At 40.5% G+C, this 25,221-nt stretch overlaps 2 protein-coding genes across 3 annotated transcripts in view; one reads left to right on the forward strand and one right to left on the reverse strand.

Annotated features, from left to right (window-relative positions):
* Positions 1–21,763, reverse strand: part of SETD2 (SET domain containing 2, histone lysine methyltransferase) — a 284,758-nt gene extending 262,995 nt beyond the window's left edge. For both annotated transcript variants that reach the window (XM_053713722.1, XM_053713721.1), the window contains exons 1-2: positions 21,140–21,763; positions 10,707–10,787 (exon numbers count right to left, since the gene is read on the reverse strand). In XM_053713722.1, coding sequence (XP_053569697.1) covers positions 10,707–10,787; positions 21,140–21,174 — 116 coding nt within the window. In that variant the 5' untranslated portion in view covers positions 21,175–21,763. The remainder of the gene's footprint in view (positions 1–10,706; positions 10,788–21,139) is intronic.
* A 235-nt stretch (positions 21,764–21,998) lies between these two features.
* The window catches only part of LOC128660096 (tubulin delta chain-like), a 96,503-nt gene continuing 93,280 nt past the window's right edge, over positions 21,999–25,221 (forward strand). Inside the window, exon 1 of the mRNA XM_053713723.1 lies at positions 21,999–22,145. The gene's annotated coding sequence lies outside the window, so the exon portion shown is untranslated. The remainder of the gene's footprint in view (positions 22,146–25,221) is intronic.

Here is a 25,221-nt window from a genome sequence, read left to right on the forward strand (position 1 = left end):
CTTACTAGCAGACAAATATTTACATTTTCTCTTACACTTACCCGAAGAAGAGAAAGCTAACAAAGCCACTGTTACTGCAGAAGTAATCTGAGCGGCAAAATCCCCAGGTAAATAAACACCCCCAGGAGGTTGAGAGGACAAAGAAGGCACAGTATGGGAAACCATCAAGGCTTGGGACGTTTGAGTAGTATAAGCTAAGGCATGTCTGAAAAACTCACTACGCCCCCCCTCCGATATACCGCAAGTGTGGGCGTCACGTGAGCGAGATGAAAAACTAACTGCGCCACTTGAAAGAGCGCGAAAAAAAATACTGCGCACGGAATTACAGTTTATGAAAATAAAGCCTGTCCTACGTATCCTTAATTATAAAGGATATATGTCCTAATTTGGATCCGAGTGAGGATTAACCTCTTAAGTGCTGCTGTCCTTCAATACCGAGAAGGAAAAGGCACTTACCTGAGATCCAGCTGCAGGACAGATGCTGCTACGTAGGTGTAACATGCACTGTGCTCCCTGTCATGGACCTGTAGTAATAGAAAGAACAGAGTAACTAACTCTGGCTTTCTGCAAAGGGGTAGCAAAATATTAAAAGTAAAGCAAAGACTACCTCACCACCTTTTAACTACTTAGAAGCCACCACTACTCTTACTAGGAGTTTGACATGGACACAGCTAGACCCCAATCCTTGCTTGCAGGGAAGAGTACCCATTAAAGGATTAATATCTTCAGATACCAACTTCGCACATCCTCCATTGACAGAGGCAAAGAGAATGACTGGGGATTATGGGTAAGGGAAGTTACACTTAACAGCTTTGCAGGGGTACTCTTTGCCTCCTCCTGCTGGCCAGGAGTTGAATATCCCACTAGTAATTGGAATGACGTTGTGGACTCTCCATGCCATAGGAAAGAAAATTGATTTACTTTGCAGGCGGCTTTCCCATGAAGCTAAGCAAAGATGTTTTATTGAAACCCAACGGCTCTTGATATGTGCCTATATATTGGATGTAATTAAAAAATGCACTTTAAAAGTCAGCTTGACTGCCATTAGCCTTCTTAATTTCCGCTATGCAAATGACCATCACCAGTTTCATGGCTGTGCAGCATACTGGGACTTGTAGTTCCCAAGCACATCCTAGACTAAATAATATGCAGTCACCTCCCACGGCTTGGAATAAAAAATAAGCTACAATGACACTACACTACTGTGTATGGGAATGCCCTATAAAATAAAGGTCTAATAGAATAGATATTTTAGGACTATAGTGCTGTGCATAAACCGTTAATTTACTAATGAGTCATGAAATACTGACTAAAAGAATGCATGTAATAGCACCTCTGTATTCCAAATAGGGTATCACCTAAACACATGAAGCAGAGGATTGGCCAAAACTAAAACATAACTTTTATTAAAAACCAAAAATGAAAAATAAAAACGCAAGAATGGTTCTGTAAAAAATAATTCAAACACCAATGTGTAGGCACCTTATCAGCCAACTATAATATGGCTGGACCTTATGTATGGTAGATGATGTGTATATAAGAGTAGACCCACAGTTGTGGGTTTATAAACTATAATGTGTCTGTACAATAAAAAAAAATACCACAAAAATCACGTTGACCTTAATTTTATCTCCTATACTGTAGTAATTTATGGCAGGGTTCTATCAACGGGTGACCGCATCCATGGTGCCTTTAAATTAGACCCTGGTGCCAAGATTTGTGATGCAGCTATTCCCTCCACCCCACAGTTAAAATTGGACTGTAGCCACTCTATCTGAGCTACAACCATGTATGGCATGCTGGGAAATTTAGTTCCAGTGTGAGATTTGAACTTTAGCGCCCAAAATGCTGAATAGCAGAGCATCCATAAGAAAACACACTGCCCTCAAAAGGGGAGAGGTGCTGGGATAGCATCTCCCCTCGTGTAACATCTTACAGCCTATATGGTTTCTCTAAGGTTTCCTTCCCTTTAAGTCCAACTTGCTGCAGACAAAGTGTATAAGAGTATAGTGTGTATAGTGTGCTAAATGATTACATGCATAGTCACTGCAAGAGCAGGTTTCTTGTATAATTGTTAATTATCAAAAAACAACCTTTGCAGACCAAACATGGACTACTCAGTTAAGAACAAGTTGCATGGTCACTAAACTAAGAGCAGGTCTACAAGACGACAGCATGTAAGGTGTAATATTAAAAGGGACATAAATCAAGTGGGGATAGAGACAAAAACATAATTTATGCTTACCTGATAAATTCCTTTCTTCTGTAGTGTGATCAGTCCACGGGTCATCATTACTTCTGGGATATTACTCCTCCCCAACAGGAAGTGCAAGAGGATTCACCCAGCAGAGCTGCATATAGCTCCTCCCCTCTACGTCACTCCCAGTCATTCGACCAAGGACCAACGAGAAAGGAAAAGCCAAGGGTGAAGTGGTGACTGGAGTATAAATTAAAAAATATTTACCTGCCTTAAAAACAGGGCGGGCCGTGGACTGATCACACTACAGAAGAAAGGAATTTATCAGGTAAGCATAAATTATGTTTTCTTCTGTTAAGTGTGATCAGTCCACGGGTCATCATTACTTCTGGGATACCAATACCAAAGCAAAAGTACACGGATGACGGGAGGGATAGGCAGGCTCTTTATACAGAAGGAACCACTGCCTGAAGAACCTTTCTCCCAAAAATAGCTTCCGATGAAGCAAAAGTGTCAAATTTGGAAAATTTGGAAAAAGTATGAAGCGAAGACCAAGTTGCAGCCTTGCAAATCTGTTCAACAGAGGCCTCATTCTTGAAGGCCCAAGTGGAAGCCACAGCTCTAGTAGAATGAGCTGTAATTCTTTCAGGAGGCTGCTGTCCAGCAGTCTCATAAGCTAAACGAATTATGCTACGAAGCCAAAAAGAAAGAGAGGTAGCGGAAGCTTTTTGACCTCTCCTCTGCCCAGAGTAAATGACAAACAGAGAAGACGTTTGTCGAAATTCCTTAGTTGCCTGCAAGTAAAATTTTAGAGCACGGACTACATCCAGGTTGTGCAGTAGACGTTCCTTCTTTGAAGAAGGATTTGGGCATAAAGAAGGAACAACAATCTCTTGATTGATATTCCTGTTAGTAACTACCTTAGGTAAGAACCCAGGTTTAGTACGCAGGACTACCTTATCCGAATGAAAAATCAAATAAGGAGAATCACAATGTAAGGCTGATAATTCAGAGACTCTTCGAGCCGAGGAAATAGCCATTAAAAATAGAACTTTCCAAGATAACAACTTTATATCAATGGAATGAAGGGGTTCAAACGGAACGCCCTGTAAAACATTAAGAACAAGGTTTAAACTCCATGGTGGAGCAACAGTTTTAAACACAGGCTTAATTCTGGCCAAAGCCTGACAAAAAGCCTGGACGTCAGGAACTTCTGACAGACGTTTGTGTAACAGAATGGACAGAGCTGAGATCTGTCCCTTTAATGAACTAGCAGATAAACCCTTTTCTAAACCTTCTTGTAGAAAAGACAATATCCTAGGAATCCTAACCTTACTCCAAGAGTAACCTTTGGATTCACACCAATATAGGTATTTACGCCATATCTTATGGTAAATCTTTCTGGTAACAGGTTTCCTAGCCTGTATTAAGGTATCAATAACTGACTCAGAAAATCCACGTCTTGATAAAATCAAGCGTTCAATTTCCAAGCAGTCAGCTTCAGAGAAGTTAGATTTTGATGTTTGAAGGGACCCTGTATCAGAAGGTCCTGTTTCAGAGGTAGAGACCAAGGTGGACAGGATGACATGTCCACCAGGTCTGCATACCAAGTCCTGCGTGGCCACGCAGGTGCTATTAGAATCACTGATGCTCTCTCTTGTTTGATTCTGGCAATCAATCGAGGAAGCAACGGGAAGGGTGGAAACACGTAAGCCATCCTGAAGTCCCAAGGTGCTGTCAGAGCATCTATCAGGACTGCTCCTGGATCCCTGGATCTGGACCCGTAACGAGGAAGCTTGGCGTTCTGTCGAGACGCCATGAGATCTATCTCTGGTTTGCCCCAACGTCGAAGTATTTGGGCAAAGACCTCCGGATGAAGTTCCCACTCCCCCGGATGAAAAGTCTGACGACTTAAGAAATCCGCCTCCCAGTTCTCCACTCCCGGGATGTGGATTGCTGACAGGTGGCAAGAGTGAGACTCTGCCCAGCAAATTATCTTTGATACTTCCATCATAGCTAGGGAGCTTCTTGTCCCTCCCTGATGGTTGATGTAAGCTACAGTCGTGATGTTGTCCGACTGAAACCTGATGAACCCCCGAGTTGTCAACTGGGGCCAAGCCAGGAGGGCATTGAGAACTGCTCTCAATTCCAGAATGTTTATTGGCAGGAGACTCTCCTCCTGACTCCATTGTCCCTGAGCCTTCAGAGAATTCCAGACGGCACCCCAACCTAGAAGGCTGGCGTCTGTTGTTACAATTGTCCAGTCTGGTCTGCTGAATGGCATCCCCCTGGACAGATGTGGCCGAGAAAGCCACCATAGAAGAGAATTTCTGGTCTCTTGATCCAGATTCAGAGAAGGGGATAAGTCTGAGTAATCCCCATTCCACTGACTTAGCATGCACAGTTGCAGTGGTCTGAGGTGTAAGCGTGCAAAGGGTACTATGTCCATTGCCGCTACCATTAAGCCGATTACCTCCATGCATTGAGCCACTGACGGGTGTTGAATGGAATGAAGGGTGCGGCAAGCACTTTGAAGTCTTGTTAGCCTGTCCTCTGTCAGGTAAATCTTCATTTCTACAGAATCTATAAGAGTCCCCAGGAAGGGAACTCTTGTGAGTGGAACGAGTGAACTTTTCTTTTCGTTCACCTTCCATCCATGTGACCTTAGAAATGCCAGCACTAACTCTGTATGAGACTTGGCAGTTTGAAAGCTTGAAGCTTGTATCAGAATGTCGTCTAGGTATGGAGCTACCGAGATTCCCCGCGGTCTTAGTACCGCCAGAAGAGCACCCAGAACCTTTGTGAAGATTCTTGGAGCTGTAGCCAATCCGAATGGAAGAGCCACAAACTGGTAATGCCTGTCTAGGAAGGCAAACCTTAGGTACCGATAATGATCTTTGTGAATCGGTATGTGAAGGTAAGCATCTTTTAAATCTACAGTGGTCATGTATTGACCCTCTTGGATCATAGGTAAAATTGTCCGAATAGTCTCCATCTTGAACGATGGAACTCTTAGGAATTTGTTTAGGATCTTTAAGTCCAGGATTGGTCTGAAAGTTCCCTCTTTTTTGGGAACCACAAACAGATTTGAGTAAAACCCCTGTCCCTGTTCCGATCGTGGAACTGGATGGATTACTCCCATTAACAAGAGCTCTTGTACGCAGCGTAGAAACGCCTCTTTCTTTGTCTGGATTGTTGACAATCTTGACAGATGAAATCTCTCTCTTGGAGGAGAGTATTTGAAGTCCAGAAGGTATCCCTGAGATATTATCTCTAGCGCCCAGGGATCCTGAACATCTCTTGCCCAAGCCTGGGCGAAGAGAGAAAGTCTGCCCCCCACTAGATCCGATCCCGGATCGGGGGCCCTCAATTCATGCTGTTTTAGGGGCAGCAGCAGGTTTCCTAGTCTGCTTGCCCTTGTTCCAGGACTGGTTAGGTTTCCAGCCTTGTCTGTAGCGAGCAACAGCTCCTTCCTGTTTTGGTGCAGAGGAAGTTGATGCTGCTCCTGCTTTGAAATTACGAAAGGAACGAAAATTAGACTGTCTAGTCTTGGCTTTGGCCTGAGGCAGGGCATGGCCTTTACCTCCTGTAATGTCAGCGATAATCTCTTTCAACCCGGGCCCGAATAAGGTCTGCCCTTTGAAAGGTATATTAAGCAATTTAGACTTAGAAGTAACATCAGCTGACCAGGATTTTAGCCACAGCGCCCTGCGTGCCTGAATGGCGAATCCTGAATTCTTCGCCGTAAGTTTAGTAAGATGTACTACGGCCTCCGAAATGAATGAATTAGATAGTTTAAGGACTCTAAGCCTGTCCGTAATGTCGTCCAGAGTAGCTGAACCAATGTTCTCTTCCAGAGACTCAATCCAGAATGCCGCTGCAGCCGTGATCGGCGCAATGCATGCAAGGGGTTGCAATATAAAACCTTGTTGAACAAACATTTTCTTAAGGTAACCCTCTAACTTTTTATCCATTGGATCTGAAAAAGCACAGCTATCCTCCACCGGGATAGTGGTACGCTTAGCTAAGGTAGAAACTGCTCCCTCCACCTTAGGGACCGTTTGCCATAAGTCCCTTGTGGTGGCGTCTATTGGAAACATTTTTCTAAATATCGGAGGGGGTGAGAACGGCACACCGGGTCTATCCCACTCCTTAGTAACAATTTCAGTAAGTCTCTTAGGTATAGGAAAAACCTCAGTACTCGTCGGTACCGCAAAATATTTATCCAACCTACACATTTTCTCTGGTATTGCAACTGTGTTACAATCATTCAGAGCCGCTAACACCTCCCCTAGTAATACACGGAGGTTTTCCAGTTTAAATTTAAAATTTGAAATATCTGAATCCAGTCTGTTTGGATCAGAACCGTCACCCACAGAATGAAGTTCTCCGTCCTCATGTTCTGCCACCTGTGACGCAGTGTCTGACATGGCCCTAATATTATCAGCGCACTCTGTTCTCACCCCAGAGTGATCACGCTTACCTCTTAGTTCTGGTAATTTAGCCAAAACCTCAGTCATAACAGTAGCCATATCCTGTAATGTGATTTGTAATGGCCGCCCAGATGTACTCGGCGCTACAATATCACGCACCTCCCTCTGAGCGGGAGATGTAGGTACTGACACGTGAGGCGAGTTAGTCGGCATAACTCTCCCCTCATTGTTTGGTGAAATTTGTTCAATTTGTACAGATTGACTTTTATTTAAAGTAGCATCAATACAGTTAGTACATAAATTTCTATTGGGCTCCACTTTGGCATTGCAACAAATGACACAGGTATCATCCTCTGAATCAGACATGTTTAACACACTAGCAAATAAACTTGCAACTTGGAAATACAATTCAATTAGAATAATATTAAAACGTACTGTGCCTTTAAGAAGCACAGAAGATCTATGACAGTTGAAAATTAATAAATTGAAACAGTTATAGCCTCAATCCTTGTAAACAACACAACTTTAGCAAAGGTTTAATCCCATTAGCAAAGATAACAAATTCTGAAAGCAGGAAACAAATTACAGAATAAACGTTTTTTATCTCAGTCAAACTATAATTCTCACAGCTCTGCTGAGAGAAATTACCTCCCTCAAAATAAGTTTTGAAGACCCCTGAGCTCTGTAGAGATGAACCGGATCATGCAGGGAATACAATGAGTTGCTGACTGAAATATTTGATGCATAGTAAAAGCGCCAAAAAACGGCCCCTCCCCCTCACACACAGCAGTGAGGGAGAACAGAAACTCTCAGAAAAACAGATTAAGCAACTGCCAAGTGGAAAAATAGTGCCCAAACATTTATTCACACAGTACCTCAGCAAATGAAAACGATTTTACATTCCAGCAAAAACGTTAAACATAATCTCTAGTTATTAAACAGCTTTATGTATTTCTTACAGTGTAATTCTAGTGAAGTACCATTCCCCAGAATACTGAAGTGTAAAGTATACATACATGACATTATATCGGTATGGCAGGATTTTCTCATCAATTCCATTGTCAGAAAATAAAAACTGCTACATACCTCTATGCAGATTCATCTGCCCGCTGTCCCCTGATCTGAAGTTTACCTCACTCCTCAGATGGCCGAGAACAGCAATATGATCTTAACTACTCCGGTAGATTCTTCTTCAAACTCTGCCAGAGAGGTAATAACACACTCCGGTGCTATTTTAAAATAACAAACTTTTGATTGAAGATATAAAACTAAGTATAATCACCATAGTCCTCTCACACATCCTATCTAGTCGTTGGGTGCAAGAGAATGACTGGGAGTGACGTAGAGGGGAGGAGCTATATGCAGCTCTGCTGGGTGAATCCTCTTGCACTTCCTGTTGGGGAGGAGTAATATCCCAGAAGTAATGATGACCCGTGGACTGATCACACTTAACAGAAGAAATATAACATGTACTTTAATTACTTTACCTGCAAATGTATACTGCGGTGCCTCGCCATTAACCCTTTCTTTTTAGTTTCTGAATTGTAAAGCTCTAACTCCCCCACATTCCCTTCTATGGCTCTATCTATATCTATTGCTGTTTTGGTAGAATGCAAACATGCATAGGGATTATCTGCTGGAGCATGCCTAGAACCTGTGAACTCAGTTGAAATACAATGCCTGTGTCTAAACACTGATAAGAGGGGTGGAGTTAGCTACACCAGGAAGCTTAGCTATGTAATTAATTTTGCTTATTTTTCAAAATTGTTTTTAAAAAAATACTTGCCAGCAATTTTTAAACAATTTGTTACGCAAACCATTTTAAATGAATTAGCCCTTTTAGGATATGCACATATCTCAGACTGTTTTATGGCACTTTAAGTATTTCAGTAATCTTAAAGGGATAGGAAAGTCAAAATTAAACGTGCATGATTCATATTCATGCTTCAGATACGCACATATCCTACACTAGTTGGAGCTAGCTGCTGATTGGTGCCTGCACACATTTGTCTCTTGTGAGTGGCTAACTAGATGTGTTCAGCTAGCTGCCAGTAGTGCAATGCTGTTCCTTCAGCAAAGGATAACAAGATAATGAAGCAAATTAGATTACAGAAGTAAATTGCAAAGTTGTTTAAAATGATATGTTCTATCCAAATCATGAAAGAAAATGTTGGAGTTTCCTGTCCATTTAAATGGACATTCTAGTACAAACAATACATATTCTAGCTTATCAGAGCTATAACTTCTGCACAAATATACTCAAACTGTGTTTAACCCCCATAAAAGTTAATCAACAGCTGGTGGCTCCAGAGGGGAACTTTACCCCTTTGCAGGGGTTAAACAAATAGAGTTTGAGGGTCAGCCATGCAAAAATGTAGTTGTTAGCAACACAGAGCATGGATTTTTTTTTTACTAGAATGTTCCTTTAAAGGGACATAACATTCAAAGTCAAACTTTCATGATTCGATAGTGCGTGTGATTTTAAGAGATTTTTCAGTTTACTTCAGAGTAAACTCTGCTTGCAGAGAAATCTTGCCAAATATTTGGGTTTTTTTTTTTTTTTTTAAAGGGGCATAAAACAATATGAACCAACATAAGTTTCTAAATATATACGGCAGTCAAAAGCTTTCTTGCAAAACAGTTTCTGTTTTAATCCCCATTAACTCCTTTAATTCAGGCATAGTTTTGTTTGCAGCAAGCTCCTCCCCCTGGGCATTTCCATATATGGAAGGTGCTATCCAGGCCTTAGATTCAGCAGACTGCACTTGTGCACGTGCATGGTAGGGGGCTGAAGCTTTCACAAAGCACATGACATTACCTCATGGAAATGAGCAAGCCTCTTGGCAACAAACAATAGCAGTACCTGATGTCCCTTCTCAACCCCCCTTCTTTGCATAATTAATTATCTTCACATGCACACTTTGTTACATAATACCACAGGGCTTGGAGTAGGACACTGATAAGGGGGGTGGAGCAGGCTACACTAAAGTGTAAATAATTTTGCAGATTTTTAGAAATGTTATTAAAATACGTATAAGCTTTTTTTTTTTTTCTTTTTTTTTTTTTTTTTTTTTTACACACGCAGTTTTACCCCAGTTAATCCTTTTATAATATGCACATAACAAAATGTTTTATGGCACTTTAAGCATTATTTTGCAATGTAGGCGTCTCTGCTTCACATTCAGAATCTTGCATAAAGAGATAAAAACTACTCAAAAAAAAAAAATCCTTTTTAAAAGGTTTTGAGGGACCTTGTGGTACTGACGAGACGTATTAGATAATTTGGCCAGGGCCCTAAGTACGGTTGTGGAGGGTTTAACTAAAAGGTCTACTGATAGTTGCATATAGTAATATCTAAAGCATTAAAAAAACAAAAACAGACACTTTTTATTAATGTAATTTTCCCACAAATCAGTGGGACCAACATTATCTCCTCACTATAGCCCCTCCCTGTAACTACACCTCTTGCAGCATGCTGGGAGCTGGAATTTCAAACATTGCCTAGAGCAGTGATTTTTAACCTTTTTTTTACCATGGCACACTTTTTTACATTAAAAAATCCTGTGGCACACCACCATCCCAAAATTTTTTTTAAAAATCACACATTGTAGCCTAATACAGCATATATATATATATACACATACACACACACACACACATACTGTATGTATTGTGCTGTTATGCCATGCCTCCTACAAACTACCCCTGCACTGGGAGTAAAAAACAAGCAAAGTTTAAAAAATATGTCACACTGTTGTCAGTCTGCCGTGGCACACCTGAGGATCTCTCACGGCACACTAGTGTGCCACGGCACACAGGTTGAAAAACACTGGCCTAGAGGATATGTGATTAGATGCCCTCTGGCTCCAATCTATAACAAGTAAAACCGGGCTGTTAGCTGCAAACGAGAGGCAGTATAGCAATCAGCCGGCCTGTGCTTTAGTGCTGATAGTTGATTACAATGCCCCAACAGCTCATGCGCCAAGAAGGGATATAAATAACAATCGCTGCAATAACTTAGTATTAGGGCAATACGAATGTAAAACATGAGAAATATATAAATGCATATATTTTACGTTAGAGGGGGCTCAGTTAATGAGCTGGTCCCCTGACACCTCGCGATTTCCTCCAGTGCAGTCTCCTCATCTTTCCCTGATCTGAAAGAAAAATGAAAAGCAAAAAGGCATAAAAATGGTTAACTGGATGTGTTTAAAAGTGCATTGTTTTGCTAAATGATGGGGTAACATGCACCATTTACAGGCAGCGCAGAAGGCGGCTATGCCAAATAAAAATTCCCTCGAAAAAGAGAAAAGATTAATTAAAATACAAATAAAAAAAAAATGTGAAGGATTACAAATCACAAGTGAATGGTTTTATATTCATATCAAACATGGGTCCAGCAATATGTTACAAATTATTTGGAAAAGGAAAGATTAACCTAACAGATCCAAATCTAATAAGAAAACATTATTTTATATGGACAGAAAAGTCAAAATGAAAATGTGCACGAGTACTTTTTAGTTTGGAACAGAATCATTTTGTAATATAATTTAATTAGCAAAATTTCTTCTAGTAAAAGCTATCACTGTTTCAGAGGCATAAGCACATATTTTGCGCGTGCCCAGTGCACCATCTCAGATTGCCAGCAGTGGCGTGCCCAGTGCCAGCAATGACGGACTTCCATACAAACCACCACTGGCTCTCTCACACACTATTTGAAAGTGGGTGCACTGGGTATGCTCAGCATATGTATATATGCCCATCAAACAGTAAGAACTTTTACCTAATCATTTTAGTAAACACGTGTATTAGAAAGATAAAAAGAAAAACCATTACTAAGCTTGTGTATTAAAAGATCGCTTCCTCAATAAGTGGTGGCTAGAACTTAATATTTTTAAACTGGCAAATTCCTAGCATATAGAAAAAGTCACATTTAATAGACAACAGCAGGGTGTTTAAAGTAGGGTGTTTAAATGTATATAGTAGTCATACTCCAAGACTGTGCACCCCCAAGGCAGAACATGCTGTGATCTGAGATGTCAACACAGAAAATGCAGCAGGTCTGCAGAAAGAATGGGACACATGCAGGAACTGTTAGCTCTTTCGCTTTGCATCGATGCTCTGGATCAGGCTATTCTCTTCAAACAGCACTGTGCTCTGGCTGCACTGAGTACATTTTTCTTAACACTGTGAATCCAGAACAAAGTGCTGTTTGAAGAGAACAGTCAAATATGGAGCAGCACAGCAAAGCAGCAGCGCATTTATTGTTGACTGGCTCACATGGATTTTATTTTAAAAACTTAAAATTTCTTTTTTTTTTTTTTGCAGCTAATTTACAATGCAATTTTCAACTGCTACACAATATTATAAAACTTTAAAATTTGCTTTATTCTCCTGTTAATCAACACATTGTAATATCGAACAGGTTCTTTAGTAGTGTAACTGCCTAATTAAAACTTTAATTAATTTCAAAATGATCTGCAGAAAAATTTTCACCAAAAAATCTCATCCCAGAAATGTGAAAATAGCACATTAGAACTGTCACGTCACACTATCAGGCAGAATGAAACTACACTTACAGTTGATGTGCTCTGTTACACTGGTGTGCTCAAGAGAGCCATAGGTGTGTTGCTAAATTTTGATAGTACAGTGTTCGCCACAGGACCTATTAAATGGGCACATCAGCCGGCTAAAACGCAAGCCAATATTAAAAAGGGACAGTAAACAGCTTGAGATTTTTATATAAAATGTTTAGTTATGCAGAATGAAACTACTTTGCAATATACTTTCATTATTTTTTTGCCCCATTTTAATGCAATTTAGCTCTGAAAATTGAGGACTTTCTACTTCTAAGAACTTGGAATGCACACTGCTGACTACTCAAGGCTAACTACAGGCTAGCTGCTACATATCTGTCCCTGATTGGCTTTATCAGATAGTAACTGCAAAACAAATTTACTTTTAACTTTATGACAGTGGTGAGCCTTGATGTCTGCAGATGTTAATTTCTTTAAAAAGCATTTAGACTTGGCTAAGATTTTATTCTATAGCAACACAACAGAAATGTCTTATAATTACAAGGTGTTTACTATTCCTGGAAGTCAATTGTTTTTTAATGTTTGTTGCACATATAATCATTAAAACAAATGATACATTATGCAATTAATCTGTTCTTTGGATAGCTTCAAGGGACATGAAAACCCAAATGTTTTCTTTCATGATTCAAAGCATGGGGGGGGTTAAACAACTTTCCATTTTACTATTGACGATTAGCTAAATTAGTTTTGTTCTCTTGGTATATTTGTTAAAGTGAAGGTCAATTTTCATCAATGAGTGCCCGGTTTTTAAAAATACTTTTAAAATCAGGGGCACTTTCATTGATGAAAATTAACATTGCACTGGATTTGTAGAAATACTTACCTTTTACTTCTGCAAAGCCGGATCGACTATCTCCCTCCTTCTTCTTCCTGCTGTAGACAACAGCAATGACGAAACTGGCTTCCTCCAATCACAGCCAGGCATCACGAGCTGGACGCTCTTGGGTGCAAGCCATGATTGGAGGAAGCCGGTTTTTGTCATTTCTGACGTCACTACAGAGGAACTGAGGCTGAGATCAGCGATCCGGTTTTGCAGGAGAAAAAGGTAAGTATTTCTTAAAATCCAGTGCAATGTTAATTTTCATCAATGAAAGTGCCCCTGTTTTAAAAAGTATTTTTAAAAACCGGGCACTCATTGATGAAAATTGACCTTCACTTTAAAAAGGGATACCTAGGGTAGGCTCAGGAGCTGGTGATTGGTGGCTGCACAAATATGCCTAATGTTATCATCCAATGTGTTCAGCTAGCTCTCAGTAGAGTATTGCTACTCCTTCAACAAAGGATACCAAGAGAATGAGGCAAAATAGATAACAGAAGTAAATCAGAAAGTTGTAAAATGATATGCTCTTCCTTTTAAGTAACAGAATATTGCAAAGCATCAACCTGCCCTAACCAAGCTATTTCTTATGATACCCGGCTGGCAAACGTCTCTCTGGAGAACACTATAGTACAAAATATGTTTAACCAAATTACTGTGGCACTGTGCCTATTTATATATGAACAAAAACTCAGTTTAAAAAGGGTCTACTTCAGCTAAAGACATTGTGCTCTAATTCCGTATGGCATGGCTGCATTTGTAGTTTGTGTACACACAAGGCAAGCACAACTGTCTTCATACCACAAGCAATGTACAGTAGGAGTGGTGGCAAAATGAATATAGTCACGTGTGTACTACTAAACGCTCATTTTCAGGCACCGAGACAATTTTTAAGGCGCAAAGGGTGCCCTAGTGTACATGGTTCAGATAGAGCAACTTTCTAATTTACTCAATTTTTCTTCGTTCTCTTGCTTTCTTTATTTAAAAAGCAGGAATTTAAAGCTTGGGAGCCAGACCATTTTAGGTTCAGCTCCCTGGATAGCGCTTGCTTATTGGTGGCTATATTTAGCAAACCAATAAGCAAGCATAACCCAGGTTCTGAACCAAAAATGGTCCGGCTCCAAAGCTTTATATTTCTGCTTTTTAAAAAAAGATAGCAAGAGAATGAAGAAAAATTAATAGGAGTAAAATTAGAAAGTTGCTTAAAATTGCATGCTCTGATTCATTAAATAAAAAAATTGGGTTTAGTGTCCCTTTAAGCCCCATCATTATGTAACCTACTCAAGTACCCGGCACTTTTACAAATAAGTGAGAAAAATAAATCACCACACACTTAGAAATCTTTCCAACATACACCATTTGCCATGCAGCCTGAGTAACAGTCCCAGCCCAACTATCAGACATAGTACAGGCGCTTATGTTTCCCGCTGTAATTTACTACCAAGTGAACCATAATCACCTAATAAGCTCTGTAAGCCATATTTACTCTGACTGGTACTCCAGGTTGGTCACTTTTTCATATGCATTAAATGTGAAGTAAATATAATGTAATTACAGACATATGTGAGGCAGTACTGACAGATAAATGCTAAGAAAACCAGTAAGCACTGGAATAATAAACCTGTATCCTAGCAACCAGACATCAACATCACAGTGTTCCATGCTAGCTTATAGTGAGCTAGAACTCGGAAGCCAAGAGCGAAAGACAGTCAGACATGGTCAGCCTTTGAGAAACATGGCTGACAGTCTAGCCATAAAAGAGTTTTTAAATTTAAAATGCCTAAGTATGTCTAGATTAATGTAATTAATAAAAAAAATCCCAGATTAAACTGGTAGAGCTGCATCTACTTGGTTCTAATAAAAAAAAAAATAATCCCAGACAACGGAATATAGTTTTACAAGAGCATGAAAAGACAATGAAATGGATTTTACAGATCCATGGAGACTCAAAACCCTGTACGTAAACTTTTTAATTTTCTTCATTTTACCTCCAAGATGAATAAATACAATTTTGTGTTTCATCTAATCTGTCTTTACTATAAAAGAAAAATTAAAAAAGAAAATGAAGAAAATACAGCTGGTGAGTAAATATGTTTCAGTCATGGCATATACTCATCTAGAACAAAATGAGGGTATTCCTGGAGCACAACTTTGACAATGTACTAAACCCTTTTGAACATTTTAAACACTTAGGGATTGATTTATCAAGCTGCGGAGGACAGGGACGCACATACGCACCCCTGTCTGCAGCAGCTCACCCCCGGAAGTCAGCATTTCACAGTAGCGCTATTTTGCGCTTGCGTGCAATCCCGCCCACTGCCCGCTTACGGCCAATCATGAACGGGCAGGAGCTGTCAATCTCCCTGGTCGGACGAGACAGAGGAGATTGAAATTCGCCACTTAAATAGGTGGCGAAAGGTTATGGAAGCAGCAGTCTTATGACCGCTGCTTGTTAAATACGGATTGCAGGTTCTCTTGAGAGAACCTGCAGTTGTAGGGGGTCAAAGGCTGGCGAAAGCCTTTGATACATCGACCCCTTAGTAAAAGAAAACGTTCTAACCAAACAGCAGTTTATGACCAAGCAAATTATCATGCCAAATCATATCAACCCCCCCCACATACAGAGTTGCACAAAGTTACTCAGAGAGCAATCTGGAAGCTCAAATGCCCACCTAATCTCTAGGAAAGGGGATGACAAGTGTTTTGGAAATATAACAATGCGACAAGGAAAGAATACCTCTGGGATCCAAGAAAAGCCGTAAGTCTTTACTTCCAATTTTGTTAAAGGGCCATTATAGAGAAACAAAATTATGTTGTCATTTCTTAGCAAGGATTGACAAATGCTATTTGGGTTATTCTCTATATATCTAGACGTACTACTGTCTAGCTCCTAAATATTCCTACTAGCTCCTAAATTTTAAACAGATTTGTTGACCCCCTGTGTTAAAACCATACTCTATTACTATTGACACAGTAAACCTATGTGTTTAACTCTGCAATGGGGTTAAACACATAAAGTACCACTAAGAAGCTGCAAAGAACTGCTGATCCTGAGCGGAAACTGACGCTAATCCAATCAGCAGCACTAGGTGCAGAGCTGACGAATGAGAGGATGTCATTTGTTCACTTTATCAACCCTTTAAAAAGTCTATATAAAAAAAAAACTTAAAAAAAAAAAAAATCTAATAGCAGACAGACCACAACAATCAAATACATTTCAAAAGACACAAGTGTCTTATTTTCTCAAAGATCAAGTTTTATTTGAAATGTAGACTTTAAACAGAATACTAAGAAGCCAGCTGTGTTGCTATTAGTAACCAAGGAAACCAATAGATATCTAAAACACCGGTTTTATGCAGTACTGTTATAAGGGCTGGACCTGCTTGTTCAGAGCTCTTTTCTTTAGCTCTGAAAGCGATAAAGGGACTAAAAGGGGACAGGATCAATCCCCCAAATATGTTAGCTTCAAAACATAGCACTACTTGCAGCAACACTGTACACACAGAAGTTGAAGAGCTGTATGTTTGCAATGTTCAGTAAGAGAAGATCTGGACTCTAGGAAGCCTGTCCCTACCATGTCAGGGAGACCACTAGCCACATTCATGTTTTCCACAATAACTCAAATGTCAGACATCTAAATCACACTGAATTACAACTATCTCTTGAAGCCATGACCTATTTGTACAGTGCCATTCATGACTTGAGAGTTATAGCATGAGAAATACAAGCCATGAAAGGAAGTACACTACAGCTATGTGTTCTGGCACCAATCAAAGTATCTACTCTAACAACCCTACACTCAGGAATCTTTAACCAGACAGCTATCGGTTCAGCACAAAGACACACACCAAGAACTCTTTTCACAAGGTACGTGTTAACCCAGGACCTAACAGTAACTGGGTTAACACGTACATTAAATAAAGTAATCAAAGTGGTATCCACGGCACTAGGAAATATCCTGGGCTTCTATGCTTGTCAATAATGAGGATATGCCCTAGACTACCAGTTGGTGAGGAACAGGGTGGCCCTGTGAAAGCCAACGAGTAAAGCCCTGCCAACAAATAAAGAGCTTCACTGGGAGACCTTGCCAGCCAGTGATGGACCGTACTTTGTGGTCCCCGCCAATCAGCAAGAGTCCTCACAGGACTGCCTTGCTAGCCAGCAATGCACCCTACAGGGGGGCCCTGCCAACCAGCTATAGACTTTACCGCTAAGCCTAAAAAAACCTGAGGCGCAAAAAGAAGTGTTCCTTAAATTTATCATTTTGCCTAACCGATCCCTTAAAAAATAATAATGTCCTGCTTTTGTAAAAATGTTATGACTGGCTCTTCAGTGTACTAAGGGCTTGATTTATCAAGCCCTTCTCCTCTCTTCGAACTGCAGTTTCTCACAAGAGAACCTGCAGCCAGGATTTATCTTAGGTGGAGAAATTCAATCTCCCCGGTCTCGTCCAACCGAAAAGAATGACAGCTCCTGTGATTGACCGTGCGAGGGCAGGATTGCACGTGAGTGCAAAATAGCACTTGTGCAATTTTAAAATTAAGGCAGCGAATTACTGTTCGCCAGAGGCGAATATGTATGCCCGTCTGCCTTTGATTGATAAATTGAGCCCCAAGTGTTTCTTAAGCCTCTAACAAACGTGTCAACCAAACACAAGTGTGGCCCTTCTTTAGAGCATGGACATTACTGAAAACCCTACAAAATAAAAGCAACCCGATAGCCATGCTGCTGTCTGTCCATCAAATGACCATAATGACACTTATACCAGCACGGGACCAAACAACTATACTACTAAATGAAAAAGCTTAATGACAGTTTTGCTAGCCAATGTGGAGAATCTGAATGCTCTACCAATTACTGAACAGTGGGTGAACTGATGGTCTTGGCAACTAATGAAGAAACATTGGACAAGAAATTGGTAATGTAAGAGTAATATTACCGAATGTCATCTATTACGAATAGTAATTGACACTCTGATAAACAGAATATATAATAGCATATGTTAGATTTGTGTTTTATATGGGTATTCTTTATTAAATTTTTACACTAAACTATAAAATGTTAATTTTTAATTATACAACCTTCTTGTTCCTTTTGTCTTTACACACTAGAAATGATATTCTATCCTTGATGATTATCAGTGGCCGAGTGCTAGCATGTACACTCTTTCTGTAATATTACTCTTACATTACCAATTTCTTGTCCAATATTAACTGTGTACAGCACCTTTCCCCCTTAAGAATTTTTCACTCAGAGTATTAATAAATACACTCTGTATGGTTATTTAAAATAGGGGACTACTCTTGGGAGTGCCGTTATTCATATTCCTTTGTAGTAATGAAGAAACATATTAGACAGCAAAGCAAACCAATGAATAACATTAACAAGAGTTCTACCCTATAGCAGGGGATTTTACTGACACAAATATTTCTGACAGCCTTGGCTAACTAGAATGGAGCTTTCTGAAGTACAGAGTCTTATCTTCCCATGGAATACCTTCTAGTAGTCTTGATACATGAGGAATTTTATATAGACCAATGAGGTTTTGACAACAAGATTCCAAGGGCACTGTCGAGGAACAAGCTAGAAATGTTACTAATATTCTTGCCCGAGATACCAGTTGGGAACACTAATCCAATGACCTGTTAAGAATGATATCTAGATCCATTCCTAGCAACCAGTTAAAATACATTGAAGATACATCCGGGACTAAGCAATTTCATAGATGTGAAAACATGACTATCATAAATACAAAAAAAACTTTCTGAATACACCGTAACACAACATACTACGAAAAACCGCGTTTGCTTTTTCGTTAGGATGAACACTAAGTTTTGACAAAGATCAGAAGTGGCAGTTAGCCAAAAAACAGTGTAGATTGTTACCGAGAGTGTGCGTTGTTACAATATATTAATAAAGATTTCATTTTATGGTTGCCATGTTTTCAATTTTGCCAATTTCATCACGCACCCTCCAGCAACAATATCTGAGCTCTTATGTTGTACTTACTGGAAAGGTTTGAGAGGAATCCTCCAAAGATCCAGCAAAGGGATGGGGATTTTACTCACACAGTGATATCATCAGATTCTGGAAAAGAAACTTCTCAAGGACCAGCAGTCCGTGTCCCTAGCGGCGAGGGTGCACTGTTAAGTATCTAAATTCCTTGTGACATGTTTGGAAAACTGACCTTGAGGACCCTTCTTTGCCTAAACCAGTGCTTGACAAATATGTTCAAAAATTAGGAGCCAGTAAGAATATTTAGGAGCGAGGCATATTTTAGGAGCCAGACAGTTGGATTTGTATATAGATATATGGAGAATAACCCAAAAAGTTAGGAGCCTGGGTTTGTCGAGCCCTGGCCTAAACTCAGAAAGATCACTGAGTGCCCTGTCCTTGATGCCAGAGACAATAGAGCGATAGCTTAGCCCTAAATACTGCAAAAAGCAAGCAAACCATGTTGTAAAAACAATCCTAGCATCAAGTGCCACACAAAAATATGAGAGAAAAATAATCAGGAGACCCAAACCTGGCTACCTACAAGGTCTGCTCAGCTGCATAACCTAAATCAGAAGGACATGTTCTAGTGCCTGGTTTCTCAACAGCCGGGCCGTGGCCCAGTACCGGGCCGTGATAGCCCTGCTGCTGGGCCCTGACCTGTCATGCCCCCACTGCACACTCTTACCCCACTGCACACAAGGGGCAGACTGAGACCAATCAAGGCCCCAGGAAAACTGTCTCACACTGACCCAAATGTATTCAAATTTATGCAAATGAACATGGTAGCCTCCCTGCCCTAACCCCAACAGGTCCATCAACCTCCAGAGCCAGGACCCCCAACATTAAGGGCCAAAGAAAGAGCCCCCAACCTTCAGGGCCAGACCTCACACTCCATGTCCCTCACAGCGACAGACCCTCGGCAGGACCCCCACACTCCAGGGCCCCCACTAAACCCACATTGAACTGCTTAGTTACTGATAGGGCAAATCCCTGCTGCTTAATATATATATATATATATATATATATATATATATATATATATATATATATATATATATATATATATATATATATATATATATATATATATATATATATATATATATATATAAAAACTACCGGGCCCTGGACATGTCCAGCTAAAATTTACCGGGCCTTGAGGTCACTTTGGTTGAGAACCACTGTTCTAGTGCACACAGATCTAACTAACCTTGTCCTATTTAATTAGGAGAATTAATAAACCATGTAAATGATTGTTACATGAAACCTAAACAAATGGTTTAAAACTCTTATTATGATCTAATCTGACGGTTTGCCTTTGGCAGCATTGTTTTGCAACCATCTTGTACAGATAAACGGAAAATGAAGGATATTCTGGGAACCATCTATCAAGATTTCAGGCGGAAATCTCTCAAGAGAACCTGTCCGTCTGCAATTGTCACTTGTGATGCTGCATCATGTGGCAAAATGTAACATTACACAAGAGCTGTCATGTGCATTGCCGCCTCCTGCAACCAATCGCATGAAAGGACATGTCAATCACCCCATACAGGCGAGTATTGGGGGGGGATTTAGCTCACCACCTCTGAGGTGGCAGAGGTGCTAAAGAAGCGGTTACTGCTTCTTATATTCGTGGGTGCAGGATTGCTCTTGCACCAGTAACTCCCCAAAAGCTGCAAATGTAGCTTGATACATTATCCCCTTATGTACAAACAAAACACTGACCATTAGCAGAAAAATAATAAACTCACTAGTGTATTTAATCACAAAATGTGGGTCTGGGTTGTCAGAGTGAATAAAAACAAAACTAAGTAAACATTCTCTAGGAACAGATTATGTGCAGGGCTTGTTTAAAAGCCCCTACATGATCCATTGGCTGCCAGTGTGGATGGTGCAACTTACACTGCAGCCATCTCTGGCAGCCAAGGGTTTATAGAACAAGAAAATATGCACACACAAAAAATAATAAAAATAATATATATATAAGCACAGCATAAGAATTATGTGCACGGAAAGTCACAGTGTGCACATGTGGGTGTTTAGTAATGGGTGTCCACACCTTATGCACAACCTATGGGCTACAAAGTGTAATACTTACTCGGTTGGGTGTTCTGGGTCATAAAAATCCCCCATTTTTAATGGTGGTGAGGATCAGATGACCACATACATCCAGCATGAAGGCCTCAGGGTGGCAAACCTCAGTGGTGGGCTCACAATTCCATAAATACACAAACTGATAGGTGCAGATCCTTGTGGGGATAATTGTGCTGATCGTCTGGAAATGAATAAGCTCTTATGCTTCAGATCTGCAAATTCATCACATCAAATCCTTCTGAGGCTAATTAGAGATATCCCTGGAAATAATAATCCTCTAATTCCTTGTTTTTGCAAATTAATAGGACAGAGCCTTTTAGTGCTAATTATACATATCCTAAAAACACTTATTTTGTTGTTGTTGTTTTTTTTTGTAGTTCCAAGTTTTGTAGAAATCAAATAACTAATTACTGAGTTTGTGTTCCTTGCAGTTTCAGTGTGGGGCTGGGTGTCTGATCACCATAAACCCCCCAGGCCAGAACTAGTGTTGTGATCCTCCTCTTCCTGCAGCAGCAAGCAGGTGGGAAAATGGCTGCAAAATAAAGCCCGTCTCCAGGGGTTCCCCTGCTCAGGCCATGTTGGTGTGTGCGGCCCATGCAAGGCGGTAAGGTGCTCCGGGGTAATGTTCTGCTGCCCCCCTGAGATCGGTGCCGGGGAGCACCCCTAGGGTCATGCAAGCACCTTGTACCCCCTTCTGTGGTCAGTAAAGTACGCCCCACTCCGGTGCCTGTGCGCACACACGCGCGCGCGCGCCCCCTCTGTCTGCACGCGCACGGCGGTCCCGAATGTACAGGGGTGAAGTGGGGTAAGGGCGGCTGGCGGTGATGCTACTTCTCACTGTGGCTCCGGTATCCCCGCTCGGCCTATGGCTCCTCCTCTGCCTGAGTACAGCGGAAGCTGCTCAATCTCGTCTACTTCCTACAGCAAATGGTCACAGGCGGGGAGGGGCAGGTAATGCACACTGTGCTCCTACTAACTGCCGTTCACTCACCTCGTGTGACACCTTGTAGGTAAGTGAGCGTGCACGTACCTTTCATATGTGTAACAGGGCTGTTAAATGCGCGTGCATTTCTTACATGTGTATGTGTATATATATATATATATATATATACACATACATACATACATATATATACACCCACACATGTGCCACTAACTGTCTTTCTCACATCTCATCTTGGATGTCATCTCACTACCTTAAAGGGATATTCCAGACAAAATTGGAAACCACATGGGTGCATTTCTGTATTGAACAGAAGCAATTTTGTAATAGACATGCATTAGCAAAAATGCTTCTAATAAAAGCTATAGCTGTTTCAAAAGTGTATTTAAGTATGCACCGTGCACCAGCATTTTAAACACAACACTTGTTCGGAGAGCCTATGCATAGTTGCCAACATTTTAAAAAAAATTCCAGGGACACTTTGCAGCTATCAATTACCTGCATTTAATTTTTTACCACACCCCCTGCCCTAAAGGTCCGCCCACTTTGTCAAACCCACATAATTAGCATAATTTAGCTCCGCCTGTTTATTATGGTGAAAAAAAATCTATAAAGAACCAATTTAAAAGGTTACATTCCCTTATGTCTCACTCCTGTGCAGACTCAAAGTGGATAATTCAAACAAAAGTCACATTCTGTGGCTTTGTATTAATAAAGACATTAGCAGTCTGACTTTAATATATATACACACACACAATATTATATATATCATGGGGAGAACTTATAGGTGCAGTTAGTGGAGGGGACATGGGGAGCAGTTACAGGAGCAGTTAGAGGAGGAGACATAGGGAGCAGTTATAGGAGCAGTTAGTGGAGGAGACATAGGGAGCAGTTATTGGAAGAGACATAGGGAGCAGTTATAGGAGCAGTTAGTGGAGGAGACATAGGGAGCAGTTATAGGAGCAGTTAGTGGAGGAGACATAGGGAGCAGTTATAGGAGCAGTTAGTGGAGGAGACATAGGGAGCAGTTATAGGAGCAGTTAGTGGAGGAGACATAGGGAGCAGTTATAGGAGCAGTTAGTGGAGGAGACATAGGGAGCAGTTATAGGAGCAGTTAGTGGAGGAGACATAGGGAGCAGTTATAGGAGCAGTTAGTGGAGGAGACATAGGGAGCAGTTATAGGAGCAGTTAGTGGAGGAGACATAGGGAGCAGTTATAGGAGCAGTTAGTGGAGGAGACATAGGGAGCAGTTATAGGAGCAGTTAGTGGAGGAGACATAGGGAGCAGTTATAGGTGAAGTTAGTGGAGGAGACATAGGGAGCAGTTATAGGTGAAGTTAGTGGAGGAGACATAGGGAGCAGTTATAGGTGAAGTAAGGGAGGTCACAATAAGCAATTATTGATCATTAACAGTTATAGCTAGCAGAATTTACACATTTATTCTGTTTACATGTAACTAGAATGTAGAAAAACTACTTATGTTTGCACAACTCCCTGTATTTGTGGAGAGATAAAGGTCTGTACAAGTTGGATTTAAAATTAAAGGGAGAAAAAACATTTTGAGTACAATATATTTCTAACCTTTCATATGCCAGACAGGGTTAGCATCTGTGCACCACAGCATCTCTGGAAGCAAGGAGTTAATCACTTAGGGGTTAAGTAAATTAATCTCTCCCCTGTATTTATCAACATTTCACTGAGGTGCTCCCATGCTGTGCTTTGCAATAGTAAAGCTTCAATTAAGTGCCATAAAAGTCTCATATTTGTTCTAATAATTCATCCACCATTTCTATCTCCCATCTCACATGCAGCTCACACGCAATGCAACTCAGACAGCAACAAGTTAATAGGTGACTTTTTTTACCTCCTCAGAACTCCGTGATCTAAAAGGATTTATGAGACCCCAGGGACTAATAGGCATTCCTCTCAAACACTGACACCGTGTGATATGCTCTCTGCATCGTCTGGTGTTCACAAGGAATGCATTTTTGCTACGTGCAGCATTCAGTTCCCTGATGTTATTGTACAGTTTATTTTCCCATCTAAATAAATAACAATAACTTTTGAGGAAGCACATATTTGCAAGTTGGCTTTTGTAGTGCACATTATAAATTGTAAATGCTGAATAATGTAAATTATACATTTGTTAAGAATAAAGTAAAACTGTATGAATAAAACAGTAGCAGAAAAAGGACTTTGGGAATCTTAGCAGACAACGTAACTGCGAGAATAACAGAAAACTTTATCTGGGGCTTTATTTTTCCTTGCATATGAAGAAGGGACAAATATATTGCTGGGGGTGTGGGATAAAAACGAGAGAGACACAATAAGCTTTATAAAATACAATCCCTTTGTGTATTTAAGATAACTGGCTTACACAGTGCAGATCAGGCGGAAAAGGAGTGGTGCTGATTATCTTCACAGTTCACACCAGTAGTTACACGCTGCCCGCAGGTATCAGACACATCCACAGCCATTACCCGCCCCAAATGTGATGTCACTGCACAGCCAGCTGACGGGGAGGAGAAACTGACTTGTTTTTTTTTTTTTTAAATAACAAACTTTATTTACAAAAGACTGTCAGTTGACTCGAGTTTTTAACCCACAAAACAGTTGCCGGGACAGTCCGGGACATTTAAATGGTCGGGACTGGCTCTTAAATTCCGGGACTGTCCCGGCAAAAACGGGACAGTTGGTAACTATGCCTATGGTGCTTGTACCATCTGGTAATGACTTAATTTGTTAATTGCTGGCATAATACAAGCCCCACTGATGATATGAACAGCTGCATTAGTTAAAATGTGGGTACAGTTAAAATATCTAGCTATACCTCACATGCACATGCAGATAAAAATGTTAACACTAAAACAGTGATAATTCTTAATAGAAGCATTTTTGCCAATACATGTATATTGCAAATATCTTTCTATTCAAAGATGCAATAAATCTATGTGCATTTATATTTTGACTGGAATGTCCCTTTAAGCTAAATTTCTCCAAAACTGAACTCAATATTTTTAACCCTTCTTCCAATGTTTCCACCCCCAAAATTTCTATAACTGTTGATAATTCCATCATTACCCCTACCCCGCAAGCCCGATGTCTCGGGGTCACAATTGACTCAGATCTTTCCTTCACTCCTCA

Source organism: Bombina bombina, chromosome 5 (genome assembly GCF_027579735.1).
Source record: "Bombina bombina isolate aBomBom1 chromosome 5, aBomBom1.pri, whole genome shotgun sequence".
Taxonomy (NCBI): domain Eukaryota; kingdom Metazoa; phylum Chordata; class Amphibia; order Anura; family Bombinatoridae; genus Bombina; species Bombina bombina.